The sequence below is a fragment of the Vanessa cardui genome, chromosome 19, assembly GCF_905220365.1.
Source record: "Vanessa cardui chromosome 19, ilVanCard2.1, whole genome shotgun sequence".
Classification (NCBI taxonomy): domain Eukaryota; kingdom Metazoa; phylum Arthropoda; class Insecta; order Lepidoptera; family Nymphalidae; genus Vanessa; species Vanessa cardui.
Genome location: NC_061141.1, coordinates 7761081 through 7776942, shown reverse-complemented (window position 1 = coordinate 7776942; position 15862 = coordinate 7761081). Strand labels below are relative to the sequence as shown.

The following is a 15862-nucleotide window of genomic DNA, read 5'->3' as shown; positions in this document are numbered from 1 at the left end:
AAAGCGTAGGAACACGAGGGCTCGGGAGACGGCTGTGAGGAACGTCTAAATGGTTCGTCACCAAGAAGGAGCTATATATGGATGTAAGTCAAGTAGATATTACTCTAGGCCAATAAAAACGTAAAGATAGTGAAAGTGTTAAAATAACACTTTTAACTGTATTCAGTAACTGAGAGTATAGTTACAATTATATGAATGGTAGAAATCAAACAGTTATATTAAAATAATGTGATGAGGCAAACCGTATTGATTTTATAAATACGTTGTAACAGTTTTTATCTACACATTACGAGTCATATCATATTAAAACATAGTATAGGAAGCATTTTTGGGTGAAAGAATGCGATGGCACCACGCCAACGAGTTTTCCGTTTCATTAGCTTATCCCAAATAATGTTCATCGAACGAGCGAAGAGACCGATGCCATTATAATCTCGCTCCATATAGTTTTCAAGCTTACGATAGCTGGATTCAATCCGATTATTAAATTTATTATCTATTATATTTTTAATCCATAAATTCTTTTATTTATGTGTCTTTTCATATGATTCCTTTCGTTTAAAATTGTTGACGAAGATATTTTTTATCGATAATGAAATATAACCGCGGGTATTACTGATCTTTAATTTTGTGTGTGCAAAACTCATTTTTATCTGTTTCTGCGAAAGAACGATCATGATTTGTTGTTACTGTTAATTACCACTTACAATTAATACTTGAAAATCTTATTATGCTTATCCTATATCCTATACTTATTTTTCCACCTTGATGTACGAAAATCCACAACAGCGCGATTTCTTAGACATTTTCTGCCTCGCACAACCACTTTGTGGAACCAGCTTCCGCCGGCGGTTTTTCCGAACCGATACGACATGGGAACCTTCAAGAAAAGAGCGTACTCCTTTCTTAAAGGCCGGCATCGCACCTGCAAGCCCCCTGGTGTTGCCGATGTCCATGGGCGGTGGTAGTCACTTTCCATCAGGTGTGCCTCCTGCTCGTTTGCCATCTATCTCATAAAAAAAAACTAAAGGTAAAAAAATAACATAATTACACTTCGTTGCAATATTTATTTTATTAAACTCTTTCTTTATTGCTTGAGCACTGTTCACAAGTATCTGTTTCAAACAATCTGCAAGGTTCCGATATATTTGAAAAAATTGAACTTCCATGTCGGCGCACTATTGCAAGACCACATGCCAGTAGACACATAGCACCTTCCACGTAAAAACCGTAGAAAATACGCACGTAGCCTTCTACCTGTGAAAAAGTATATCAATGTACTGATAGCTAAATCGTATTTAGCATTCTATACAATAAGTCTTACCAAATTGGGTATTTTTATTGAAGCTTTTTAAAATTGGGAAAAAGATTTACAGTGATTTCAGAATTGAATTGGGTATTCTTCATAAAAATGCTTACTAAACTTAAACATTTATATAAACTGCAAGTATTTTAAAACGGGATATTTACCATGTTTATTGCTTTTATTTGGCGGAGTTCGATATTGTTGTTGTGGAAATATGTTGTCTTGTAAATATGCCGTTTTAATGCTTGTAGTAACAAAAATTAAACATGTTAATTTAAAATATTTTATTCGTATAAACTTCCTGAGACATTTATGGAAATTTATGACATTTATGAAAATTCGCTGCTGGTGCAGCGAATTTTCGTCATTATTATAATTCACGTTTATGTTATAGTAAGGCTTACGTGTTCCAATCCTCCAGTAGTAGTAAATTCTAATGGAAACATAGCGGTTTCCAAAGGCGTCTTATTCCGTAGTATTCCGAATGCTACCACGCCAATTATGTAATACGCGATTGTGGCGAGAGGCACGCAGCGACCGGCTCCGATTATCCCGAAACATCTCTAGGATAACAGAGAAACTACCAAGAGCATTGGAATTGAAAAATGTTAGGCTTTCACGATCAAATAATAACTTATTTATATGGACTACATTTTCTTCTACATTTCAAAATACACTTATTTTTAGGAGTATTATTTATGTATAGAAAAATATACTTACAATGATTTTTCTGCATAAATACCATTTGGTTGATGATTTTGTAATTTCAGAGTCACGACTACAGCTAACGTTTTCTGAAAAAGGAACATTTTTTTTAATTATATAAATCTAAATGAATGAGTAGTTACACGAAATGTTGGTCTTCTAAGTCGAAATCTTATTGTTGATAAAAAACTTAAGTTCTGTTGATCAGATTCAAGTAGCAGTTACATATGTCAAAAGACCGATGTGTATTGGAATAGTAGAGTCCTATAGACCACGAAGTGACAAATGAATGAATCACATCTGGACCATCCAGGTGACTGATGACCAGAAGAAAGTGGCGGGACCTTATTGAAAGCAGTAGGCGAAATACCGAGAGTTTTCGTCCACTTTGGGTGATGTCTATGTCAAGTAGTGGATTGGCCAATAATGATGAGTGATGACTTATAACGGATTTAATTTGAATTTTTTAATTTAATTTCGTTTAAGTCAAGCGTTAATATTCTGAGGATGCAGATAATTGAACTTTGAGAGGCCTTTGTGAGTAAATAAATACATACCTGGAATCTGTACCCTCAATTTGGAATCCTCAAAATGAAATTCTATCCATCATTTAATGGAATACCTAATAAACTTTACCAAAATTATATCATTTGAAGATCCTATATATCCCCAAGCACCTGACTATGATAAAGATAATAGACTTGTCCATTTTGAAACACTTTACAACGTCGATCGTGGAAAGTTACTGTCATCGGATTCTTTGAACTCTCATAATAAAAATTAATGTTCCTTGATCCATAACCAGATTTCCGTTCACCTAAACTTTTATAGAACTAACGTTCGTAGACATGGCCCATTAAACAGACTGATCGAGTTAACTGTAAAGGGAGGCGCTGGTATTGGTATTTTTTTTATGCCAAAATTACCATTTGTAAAACTCTTTTAGAATAAATTTTCTTTTCTGCTAAAAATATGTCAATGTCTTGTATGTCTTTATTTATAAAGTAGCCTATTTCATTTGTTTTTTGAGTTTAAAATATTTTCTTGATCTCTACATTCACAAGCTAAGTTGTGCCGTTTTTTCCGCGTTTAATTTAGATTATACCTTTTAATAACGTTGATTATTTGCGTAAAAGCTATTAGATTGGTAAGCGTTTATGGTCGCTGATTCGCTATTAAGTGTAATATTTGCTGCAATGTACGGGTCATATAACGTAAAACAAATTATCATTACCGCATTGAATTATACATTTAGGGCTTATTCATTGTAGTAAATTTATCATGTTAATCAAAATATTATGCTAAATAAAAAATATTTATATGTTATCCTTTTTTGTTCAAAAAGTTTTTATAATTAGTGTTTCCTAAAGATTTAATAGAGTTTCAAGGAGTTTCTGCAAGGTCGTGACGGCGATTCAGAACATCTATTATCATCAATCGGTCTATTCCAAGCGATAAAATTCTCTCAGAAAAATATCGTAATAACTTCCATTAAACTTTAATTTTATAGAAGAAAAGCTAAATTCGAATAGATATATTTTGGTAGTTTTGCGAAGCTAGACAATATGTTAAAATATTCGTTTTATTACAAACGTTCACATGTTAGCATGTGTGAGACTGCAACTGAATTTGAAATCAGTTCGACCGAGCCGAGGTAACTATGTAAACTATGAACACTACACAGCTTTGGTTCTGGTGATAAAATATTCAAAAAATCTCGTAGCTGTATTGTATTAGTTGTAGCTATATAATATGGATTGCGGTACTATTTGACGGCACATTGTCATCTTTTAAATTAGGGGAAAATAAGATTATACAGCTAATCTAAGTTTGGTGGGAATGTTGAACGTCGTCATTATTGTGGAGAAGACAACTAAGCATCGCGGCGATTCGTCGCAGAAGTGGTAAGCGCTACCATCTCTGCGACGATTCGCCTTTGTTCCTCATAATTTGTTATACCTATTGTGGTATTGTAAATTCTAAAGAAAAAAATTATCAAATGGTCCTGATAGTGATGGAGATCTGCCTATATATTTATTTTTCTCCATATTTACAAGAAAAGTTTTCTTTAATTATAAAATAGTGAGTCGCACGCCAAACTTCGAGTTTATTCAAGAGATTTTCACAAATTTCGAATACCAGTACAATTTTGTTTTGATTTAATGTCATTGCAAACTGACGGCATCTGTTTGAACGATTTTCATTTGTTATTTGTCATAGAGCCATAACGCGGCTTTCCACGTGGCCAGTAATTTTTTTCCGCTATCTAAATTTAATTCTTCGTTGAATTATTACAATATAATAATTTGCAATTAAGAATCCTCTATATTTTTCTGTACATCTACGACTGCAGACTTTCAAATTAGACTATAGCCGATTTTTGTCCAATAATCACTGGGGCAAAAATCGTCTTACGCTATTTATTTACATATGTAGGTATATATACGATTTGATAACGATCAACTACAATATGTAATATCAGTCAAGCAACTCGTGAAGGTCACATTTTTGTATCATATTTTCCAATCAAGTTTTCAATTACAATTTTCTAGGAATACAGTATAGGGCTACGATGTAATTGGAACTGGGTCTTAGCACGGAGTTGTTTAATCCTCGGAATAGTTCAAAGTGCACTTAGCACGCTATTACCTACAGTATAATGCGCCATAGTTATATTGTTTCACACTTGTTTAAACAAATTCTACTGTGGTAAGTATATAATTTTTTATTTGTATGTTTTATAATTTCTATGCATCAATGGCTTTTTTATTCACGGATTTTCGTTGTAAGATGCCATTAAGTTCTAAATAAATAAGCGCTCAAAGATACATTTAATTGAATGTTCTTTTAATTATGGAACAAAGCTGGTCTATTAAGCTTCAAATTTGAATGTCAGTAATACTAAGTACAGTCCACAATATTTAGAACCGGTAGCATAAATGCTATCAGTACCGTGTACCGGAGTATAGATTATATCGAGAAGTACATAATGTGTTACAAATATTTACCAATTAAATAGCAATGTTATGTTAATAAGTAAAAAAAATGGTAAAGTAAAATGAAAGTTAATATAAGTATTGCAAAACTTAATTTATTAATTGTAGTTTTTGAATATTTCTATGATCGTACCAATCGAGCGTTGAGAATTCCGTGACCTGATATAATAAAGAATTTACCTATTTTAGGCACCAGTCCCCTCAGAAATGACACTAAGACAATGAGGCTTACATTTGTACAACACGGCGAAATAAATGAATTCGATAATTTATTCATTAACTGCCTCCTTTAAGAGTTAACAAAACATTTGTAGGCAGCTGAAAATCAGAGTTGAAGTACCGACCTTTCGACTATTTGCTCAGCGACACTGGGCCGCTTTGTAGATATTTACTTTGTTTTAATAAAAGTATATTTTTATACTGCGTTAGGAATGTAAGTGTGCTGTTATAACCTGGTATTTGAATTAATACAATTGGTCCCAGTTGTAGTGGAAACTCTTGAGTAATAAACACTTTTGAGCAATATCAAAGGTTCTTTGGCCAGAGATTCGTAATTGAAAGGGCACTGCTAGCACTCTTGTCATCATTCTATATGTACAAGTTTGACTTGACAGAGGCCCATTAAACACAAACATAATACTTAAATTACTCTTCGAACTAATAATAATGGAATAAACACTTACTAAGATTATACGTAACATTTTACTACAGATATATTTTTATTTTAATGTTGATTCACATTAAACCCTTTTGAAAGTTTTAAAGTATTGCTAAGCTATAATAAAAGAAAAACTGCCAATCGATATTGCTTTATACTATGCACATACTCACTAATTAAGCGCGTTAATTATATAATGGTTTATTTATTCTTTAGCAATAAGGCGCGGACCGTAATTTTGTTAAGGGTAAGTTAAACACTTAAATATTAGTATTTAACATGATAGTTGTACATTATGCAAGTTTCACTGAGTAGGTAGCATCCACTCATCAGATATACCAACGCCTCCCTGGCCCATTTGATTGACTACCTAAATATCCTATAAAAACATTATTGTCGTCTCACGATGAAGCAAAGGCCTCATTACCTCTGTACATTAAATTAGAATAGAATATTACACCACGTTGATCTAATGCATGTTGGGCACACAGCATTTTATGTGTCATATCCCTAAATTTATAAGAAGTTAGGCACGTTCTAGCAGAGATTTCCTGCATCTGCGTATTATCTGAATCTGCGTTCTTGGCGGACGAGTATATGGGCGACCTTTTGGTAAATAGTCACCACCACAGGCAATGACGCTGTAAGAAATATTAACCATTCCTTACATCGCCAATGTGTAACCAACTTTGGTTACTAAGATGCCCGTTGTGCCTGTACATACACTGGCTTCTTGAAACCAGAATAAAACAATAATAAGCGGTGCGGTTTTGCGCTAGCTCTACTGCTAGCTCTACTGAGCTAGCTGATCAATTGAATTAAATAAGAGTTGTTTTTTATCTTTAGCCAAAATGTGCTCATCATAAGAGCTCACCCTTAAACCCTAACCAGCAGAGATGCCTAATCTGCAGTAGTCAGTATAACCGCAAACGTTGCCAATATATACGAGGGATCCTTTCCTCATAATCTGTTACCGATATTTGCGGCGTCGGTTATTATTAGAGTATTATCTGAACTATTATGTACTAAAGTATTTTTGAAATGAATTACGTATTGGAAAATCATGTGGTTATCTTATATTTGGCTTCGGTGGCTAGAATGGGGAAAAAGTTCGAGATTCGCTATAGAATAGGTTTTGGTTTTAGCCTTCTCAAGAATTTCTTAATTATAATTAGATTGATTTCAGAATCAGATTTATGTACGAATTTGCTTTATTACTATTGATAGCCAGTCAGCGTTTACTAAGCACAACCTAAACCCCGCGCAGCGATTCCATTAATTGAGCTTTCGCGCAACATTTTCGTGTAACAGTTAGTTGTAGCTCAGCGGATTATAGAAGCCATCGGATTCTACCAACAAAAAAGAGATTTTTGGCCGAAAGTTAGTAGACTAGAGTTTATAGATAATATATAAATAGTAGAGTAGAGTCGTAGAGTGTCGCCAAATGTAAGGTCTAGAATCGTTGTGCATGTGTTTTACAAAATTTACTTGGTGGTAGAGCTTTGTGCAAGCCCGTCTGGGTAGGTACCACCCTCTCACCACTCATCAATTATTCTACAGCCAAATAACAGTACTCAGTATTGTTGTGTTCCGGTTTAAAGGGTGAGTGAGCCAGTGTAACTACAGGCACAAGAGACATAACATCTTAGTTCCTAAGGTTGGTGGTACATTGACGATGTAAGGAATAGTTAATATTTCTTACAGCGTCATTGTCTATGGGCGATGGTAGCCACTTACCATCAGGTGGCCCATATGCTCGTCCGCCAACCTATACCATAAAAAATCAAGTTTGCTATGTATGTATATTTGTATAATATACATTTATGGCTACTTATATTTTGCTGACTTTTTCTTGAAAAAGTAAATTTATAGTTAATAAATAAAATTTTAACAAAAAGAAAAACCGACTTCAAACAAAACACTATTTTAAAACAAATAAAAATGTACTAAAAAGTAATAAAAATAATTGCATATTTAACATATTTTTAAGAGTCTTCCTAGGTAAAATGAAATGAAAAATATTAGACTACTTAAAAGTCGATTTACGATTATATAACGTAGTTATAGTTATTGTTATATTTGGAGCCGGTGTCTTTTATTTATTTTTTGATTTTAAGTGAAGCTGATGTAGACTAACATTTTTTTCTTAATATGGATAGATTAAGCGTGCCGTTTATATGAATCAGAAACTACTTCGGGGACAATTTCAAAAAAACTTTCGAATAAAGCAAAAATAGACTTTCGAAAATGCGGCTTTAATACGTCATGCGGCATAAACTACAAGGTACCACCCTCGAAAGAGCTGTAATCGACCTCAGTAAAAAAACTTTGGAAAAGAGCTATTCGTATGCTATGTCGTACATCATATGACATCACATCATATACACAAAATTTGATTAAAGACAGTAAGAAATTCTGCCCCAAATCGCACCCTAACTGTAAGCCGTTTAGGAGTTTCGTCAATACATAGTATAAAACAAAGTCGCTTTCTCTGTCCCTATATCTTTAAAACTACGCAACGGATTTTGATGCGGTTTTTTTTAATAGATAGTGTAATCCAAGGGGAAGGTTTGTGTATATAATAAATGAACAATATAGTAAAGAAACACTGACAATTTTAGAAGTTTGCAATGTGATGTCGTAAATAAACAAATTCTTTAGTATCAGTATTGCACCCGTGAGAATTCGGGGCGGGTCGCTAGTTAATTATAATATTCGATTATGACAATTACATGAACATAACCACGTTCCGGAAGGTGATTCATATATCCAAGTAACCCCTTAAATAAAAGATTCGACCGAGTATTGCTAACGTGCTCCTCAGAATTGTTCCGTTCCCTCCCGTTCCCTTAATTTGTCATGGATCCTATGCTCAAAACCTTACCAAACTTTCACCAAACTACCCTTAAAGTATATCCTTTATAATAAAAAAAGAATCATCAAAATTGTGCCAACCAATTTTGAGTTATTCACCTATTTGTCGCGCACATACATAATGCAAATTTAAGACTTATGTCGTTTTCATACGGATACCATCATCGGAAAAAAATAAAATTAAAATGGGACCCCACGGGAAGCACTACCTTTCAAACAAAAAAAAATTATGAAAATCGGTCCACCCAGTAAAAAGTTATGAGGTAACAAACATAAAAAAAAAAAATACAGACGAATTGATAACCTCCTCCTTTTTGAAGTCGGTTGAAAAATGTGGTAAATACTCGTTCTATATAAAAATAATGATTAATTCTCTATCTATTCAATTCCCTTCCCTTACAAATGAATCAAAACAATCATTAATGTTTTTCTTGTATTCATTCACTAACAACTTAAATTGTGATATAAACGCATTACATAATATCATTTAAACGAAATCGACTTAAAAATCCCCGCGGACTTTTATTAAATTGTAAAAGGTATTAAATCTTTCCAACTTAATTTATATTACAAAGATAAGGATGTTGTTTCTCCGATAAGATTTTCAAGTTAATAATTTCATACTCAGCTAAGATAATTACCTCTTTTGTTCACAAAGTCGTGTTTATCTTCGCTAAATTTCCCGCAAAAGTTGTCCTTCAAGTGCTTCGTATATGCTTCGACGCTAACTATCATACACGTGCTTGCGTTCACCACTGAAAACATTATTTTAGTAAATTATTTATAGATATAATTAAATTGGAGAATCTGTTTGTAATACTATAAATAAAAATTTTAACAAAAAGAAAAACCGACTTCAAACAAAACACTATTTTAAAACATAAATTCAACATATTTATAGAGTCCTCCTAAGTAAAATGAAATGAAAATTATTACACCAATTAAAAGTCGATTTACGAGTATATAACGTAGTTATAGTTATTGTTACATTTGGAGCGGGTGTCACCGATGCCGGTGCTGGTGTTACAAATTAAATGGGACCACATGGGAAGCACTACCTTAAAAAAAACTACCACAAAGAATATATCAAAATCGGTCCTCCCAGTGAAAAGCTATGAGGTAACAAACATAATAAAAAGAAAAATCAGACGAATTGATAACCTCCTCCTTTTTGAAGTCGGTTGAAAATAGTCCTTTTTAACTCAATGCATATGTATGTATACACGGTACGCATACGAAAGTAACATTTTTTAAAATGTTTGTCGGTCTGTCTGCCTGTCTGTTTGTTACGGCTAATATCTGGAACGGCTGAACCAATTTTGACGGGACTTCCACTGGCAGAGAAGAACTGATATAATAAGGAGTAACTTAGGTTGCAATTTTTTTTGTTAAATTCCATCGCGTACAAGGTCGCGTGCACAGCTAGTTATTACTATATATATTTAACAATATTTGTCGAAGCCGACAAAAAGCCCTTCTTCGATTCCTATTTTTTTTTTAATTATGTAATCATATTTGAATGAACATTTATAGTAAAACCTTCTTCGATTTTATTTTAATAGTAGTAGGGTATATGTTGCAGTAGAAATTACAATAATAGGCAACAAAAAGGAACAAGCTTGGTTTAAATAAATTTCATAATAAAAGTTTTAACGTTGTAATATAAATTGTATTGTTAATTTTTAATAATTCTTCGTTTTGTATAAGTCTATTCTGGTTTGCAAATTGAATGAACTAGGCTAATTACTTACTCAGATATATATGAGTTGGAATTGCTAGGATAGCGTATAATAACGCAGAAGTCCGTCCCAATAGGGTATGTGGGACCGGAGCTCCGAAACCTGAAAAGTATTACTGTAAATTAATTTGTATTTGAAATAGATTAAATCGGGGAATATTTATTGTAAGATTTTACATATGAAGTTAGTGTTTTATTGTTAACTAGCTATACCCGCCCGCTTCACAGGGCATTAGAAAAATATTTTATTTAATTTTTCATTTTGTAATTAATTACTGATACAATGTACAAATAATCAAGGAATATGCGAGATCTAATCAAATACTTAAAATTATTTCATTTAATATTCGTCAATGATGTTCTCGATAGGCTGCAGATTGGTCATAACACCCATAAACTTATTTATCACGATCGTATCTTCTTTTTTTTTGAATCCGGAAACAGATATGATTTATGAGAATGTTTTTGTTCTCGATGTAAAGTTGGTACGCTGAAAATTTTAATTAAATTTCTATAGTCTAGAAAAGTTTGTATCACACCAAAAACGACCTCTATTATCCGATTCTATCAAACATCTATGTTATTACATTTACAAACTTGTCATCTGTATGTATGTCGTAAATAAATGTACCCTTTGGCTCGAAGTTGAAGGCTCGAGGCTCGAAGAATGTAGTTTAATCGTTCGTTCTCGACCATAGCGTACATGTCAACAATGAATTGTTAAAACAGGTGACGACACTTCAGAATATGGTTAGATTGATTATCTCTAATTATACGAAATGCATAAAAATCAAACTCTTCGATGTCACAGAGCCAGTCGTGATATTATTTTGATACAGTCCGAGATGATATCCATCTTCTGTTCGCATAATCATAATTGGATAATCGTAATAATTGTCATACGATTGATATTTTTCAGCGGCGCCTTGATTGTTTTTATGTCGCTGTTATTTCTGTACCGACAATTACAGTTGTGACTTCAGGAGTTTTGAATCATTTGTTGTTTCACTTTCTAGAGCATTTTTAGGCATAATGCTAAATTTAGCGATGATTTCTCGATTAGTTGTGGTACTGAACATACATCGAAGATCAATCTTTTTCTACGTTGTCCGTGAAATAAATGTCCAGAAATTGGGGATTTTATTTAGATACTGGAAGAAGTGAACCAATCATATGATACACTTAAAACGTACACGCGAAATTATTGTATTGTACAATATTTGTTACTCCAAAAGATGTCATTTAAAAGCATGAATTGTAATTTCTAATGTACTGAAGGAAATATTTAGACTCCTTAATAGTTCCCGTTACGTAGGTAAGAAGAGGTTCTGGTGGTTCAACCAGTTGTGGTAAATACATTTTACCACTGGAGTAGCATATACCAGCAGTTTATTTAGTGTGACAATATGGGCATACTATATTCATTGAACCAATGATCACATCGGGATTCATCTTGTTATCATAACCTATATAGTAATTGAAGGCTGATTTATTGAGATTGGTTCTAGTTACTTAGTCTTTTTTAATCATTCATCATCCAGTAATTGGGCTTGTCAGGTTTATCAGTATCTCTTGATAAAGATGCTTGTTCGAAGATCTGGAACTTGATCATTTCGTTGACTAACTGTTTTGGCAGCTCTTAAAGTAGAAATTCGGATTCTATTTGTTTCTAAACGTATTTCTTGTTGGTGTGTTGTTTCCGTAGCTCTTTTGGATGACGCTACGCATATATTGTTGATATTCCGATCTTTTGTTTCTTCAATGGCATGGTGGTTTCTATTTATATAAATAAGTTGTTTTTTTTTGGTTATGTATCTTACGTTTACATTTTATACTAAAGATTCATTGATTGATTCATATACTTACCAATTATGATTATTTTTTACTCTCTTATAATCAAAACAGCTAATCACTTCTTCCCATATATGTAATTTATAATAATTATCTCATTTTAAAATGACAATTATTATTGTGGTGATTATTTTATGTTTATTGGCATATGACGGAAATTAAGTTAGTTGTTATGCTTTTTGTATAAATTTTCATTTTTTATTTCATATTTTATAATTATCGGTTGATCGGAATATAAGTGTATCGTGATACACGTAAGGGCCATCTGTTGGTTATATTTAATGATACGGATGAAATAATTACTTTCTCCATAAAACAATAGATAAACATACCAATTTTCATAATGATCGATCAAATAGTTTCTGAGTTTATCGATGACACACATACAAACACATCCTTTTGGCTATCTATATATACTTTTGTATGTATAGATAGCCTATGATTTGCGCAAGTACATGTTTTTCCTGTATGCCAAATTTTATAAAGACACACAAAAATTTCAAAAATGGTAAAAATTAAGTCCGTCAAAGAACACATCATGATAAATTACAACAAAAATAAGTGTACAGACAGACTCTAGAGATTTATATAATAGTATAGATTTAGTACTCACGTGCGATAGCTTTATTATTAGCGTATTTTATGTATAGCTTTGGTGTTTCTATACCGATTTCTATGATTTTTTTTTATGGAATAGTTAATACTGTTAACTTTTGTAATTTGGGATGATTGAGAGTGTTATAAACGTAGGAATAGACAAATATAATCAGAAAGCTTCGAACTACTAAGCTATTGGGAGTGACACGTGTTATTGAGAGTCAACCATAAAAGATAGACACAGGCTGTCATGGGATATTTTTTGTATAATTTTAAGGAGAATATTTCCGTAATACATGATTTCTGTGTAGCTTTAACCATTAAGGCTCCACATGCGACGGAAGCTCAAAATATGGGGTAACTTTCCCGTTTTTCAGACATTTCCCTTCAGTACTCTGCTCCTATGGACTTTAGCGTGATGAAAAGTATACTATAAACAGCTCAGGAGTATGAAAAATAATTGTACCAAGTTTCGTTAAAATCCGTCGAGTAGTTTTTGTTTCTATAACGGTTATATGGACAGACTGACAGACAGACAAAAATTTTACTGACTGCATTTTTGCCATCAGTATCGACCCCTGATCACCCCCTGATAGTTATTTTGGAAAAATATTTCATGTACAGAATTGACCTCTCTACAGATTTTATTATAAGTATAGATTATGTATAATATTAAATAAATAAATACATAATAAATATTGGATAATATCATATATATTTTAGATAAAGAACATGTATTATGGAAAATCGGAAGTAACGACGGTACCACAAACATCCAGACCCAAGACTATATGGAAAACTAATGATAATCTACATCGACTCGGCCGGGAATCGAACCCGCTTCCTCGGAATAACCATGAAAGCCGGGGTACACACTACTCGACCACGGATGTCGTCAAATAATTCAACAGGTGATATGTAAAAATATTTTTTACCTAAAGCCGTCATAACGTAGACAGCGAATAAAAACGTGCCGGGTAAGTTCCAGAAACGTCCAGGTTTGAGTCTGGCTCCGTCTCCGACCGCTCGTATGGTGAGTTGTCGTTCATCCTCAATGCGTCTTTCAATCGCGTAACGCCATCTTGGAGACAGAGGAGTTATCTGTGGTATAAGAACATTTTACTTAAAAATTTTAATCAAGGAACTTTAATCACGATACTCAATTTGATGTTGAGGTAGTTATACATTTGTCAATTTTATCAGATAAATCTACGTGTACAAGAATTTTAAATAGAATAGTATGTTTTATATACTGTTGCACATTGTTACTTTAGAACGACACAACTTAGATGTGGCATCGGCAAAATTCGTAAAACCGATCACATCCGAATTAAATACGCTGTTCCAAAATCCAAATTATCAATATTTATTTCTGATATGTATATTTGTAAATATATTTCTTTGTGAATGTAATCTGGACACAAACGTACGAGTAAATACTTGTAATATCGTATGACCTAATATATTCGTCAATTTGACAAGTCAATTTACATGCAGGTGCTTTCTCTGACGCGAGAATCGGTAGCGTCGAATAGCGTCGAATAGAGCGATAGGGAGCTATTGCTATTGGCTGTACAAATGGGCAGTAATCGGTTTTATTGAATTTTCCGATGCTGTACTATCTATCTGCTAGGCCATATTAATAATCAAAAAATGCTATATCATTATTTTAATTTCACAATAAAAACGCACAATGTCAATGTTAGACAGAGCCAAGCCTGAATGAGGTCATGTAACTCGTAATCACTATCACCACATATTATGAAATAAAGTAACCCGGCTGCGTTTGTCTGTCTGTATGTTCGCTACTAACTACAGAACGGATTATCATGCGGTTTTCACTAGTAGACATCGTGGATTCATAAATAATGTTTAGGCATATAATTTATTAAAGTTTTTTGAAACGACTATTGATAAACATGTAAGAAAAAAGTAAAAAAGGTAAAAATTTATAAAAAACCTAATATCCACCCGTGCGAAGCGGGATGGTCGCTAGTAAATAATAGTTATAACTTACATACAAATTAATTTATTACTTCACTCAGAAAATTAGCTTGCATGCAATTATGTTTAAGTGCGAACATGTTTTAAACGTTTCGCATTAAAAAGGCTTGTTAAATGTATAAATTTTACATAACCCATATAAGTAAGCTTGCGGAAACGAGCACAAAAAGAACGACTAAATGTTACTACTCCGCTATCAGCTGCGTTTTTGCCAGCAAGATTAAATATACCATTACAAAATTATCTCTACATTTTTTTAGATCTACGTAAGAGATATAATAGAATAAATATACAAGACCACATTTATGAACAGTGTACTTATACGTCATGTTGCTGGTCTAATATTTAAAATAAAAAAAATTTAATGTTTGACAAATATATAAGAAACACTATATTTGATGGGTTTTTGTGGGTAGGTGCCATTCACTCAGATATTTTACCGCCAAACAGCAGTACTCAGTATATCTGTGTTCCGGTTTTAAGGGAGAGTGGGCCAGTTTAACTACAGGCGCGATGGACGTAACATCTTCCCAAGATTGGCGGTGCATTGGTGATGTAAGGAATGGTTAATATTTTTTACAGCGCCATTCTCTATAGGCGTGTTATATACCATCACAGGTGCGCCTACCTATTTCAAAAACAATAACTAAAAAGAAAGACTCGCGTCAAAAACATAGTCACTGATTTCATTGTTCAATGATTTCATTGTTCTTACCTTAATCGAGTAAATAATAAATAAATACACAAATAAAACTACCCTACAATAATATTAGCAGGTAAGTAGTGAATATACTTACAAAGTTTCGTTTGCTTTTCAACACAATATGTTATAACCGTACCCGATGGTTATTCATACAGTTACTGTGTAATTAACAGAGTTTCGCTACAAACTTTAGTCATTTTAAAATGTACCAAGAGGTGCGCGTGTAACAGATAACTAATTTTGATTTCGGATACTATATCGAAAACCTTTTTGTTCGCTGGTTTGGTTGGTATTTTTTGAGTTCACCTACTCATACTGTTAAGAATATTTTAGGTCATTTTAAATTTCACTTTCTTAGGTGATGAATATCCTATAATACCGTTGCAACTATCGTAATCGTCGTATCGTCGTTAAAACTTTTAAGTTAAAA

General features: G+C 32.9%; 1 protein-coding gene across 1 annotated transcript; it reads right to left on the bottom strand.

Moving 5' to 3' along the window:
* Window positions 1–1074: 1074 nt before the first annotated feature.
* Window positions 1075–14577, bottom strand: LOC124537744 (potassium channel subfamily K member 9-like). Its single transcript, XM_047114636.1, has 7 exons — window positions 14539–14577; window positions 13661–13826; window positions 10291–10380; window positions 9181–9294; window positions 2027–2100; window positions 1711–1869; window positions 1075–1257 (listed from the first exon to the last, which is right to left on the bottom strand). The coding sequence occupies exons 1-7, from the start codon at window positions 14575–14577 to the stop codon at window positions 1075–1077; spliced, it is 825 nt and encodes a 274-aa protein (XP_046970592.1).
* Window positions 14578–15862: the final 1285 nt, after the last annotated feature.

Coding starts and splice junctions, on each gene's coding strand:
- LOC124537744 (XM_047114636.1), bottom strand. CDS start 14,577: ATGTCTACTAGTGAAAACCGCATGATAATCCGTTCTGTA. Junction 13,827..14,538: donor GCATGATAATCCGTTCTGTA/GTTAGTAGCGAA, acceptor CTTATACCACAG/ATAACTCCTCTGTCTCCAAG. Junction 1,258..1,710: donor CTACTGGAGGATTGGAACAC/GTAAGCCTTACT, acceptor ACTTTTTCACAG/GTAGAAGGCTACGTGCGTAT.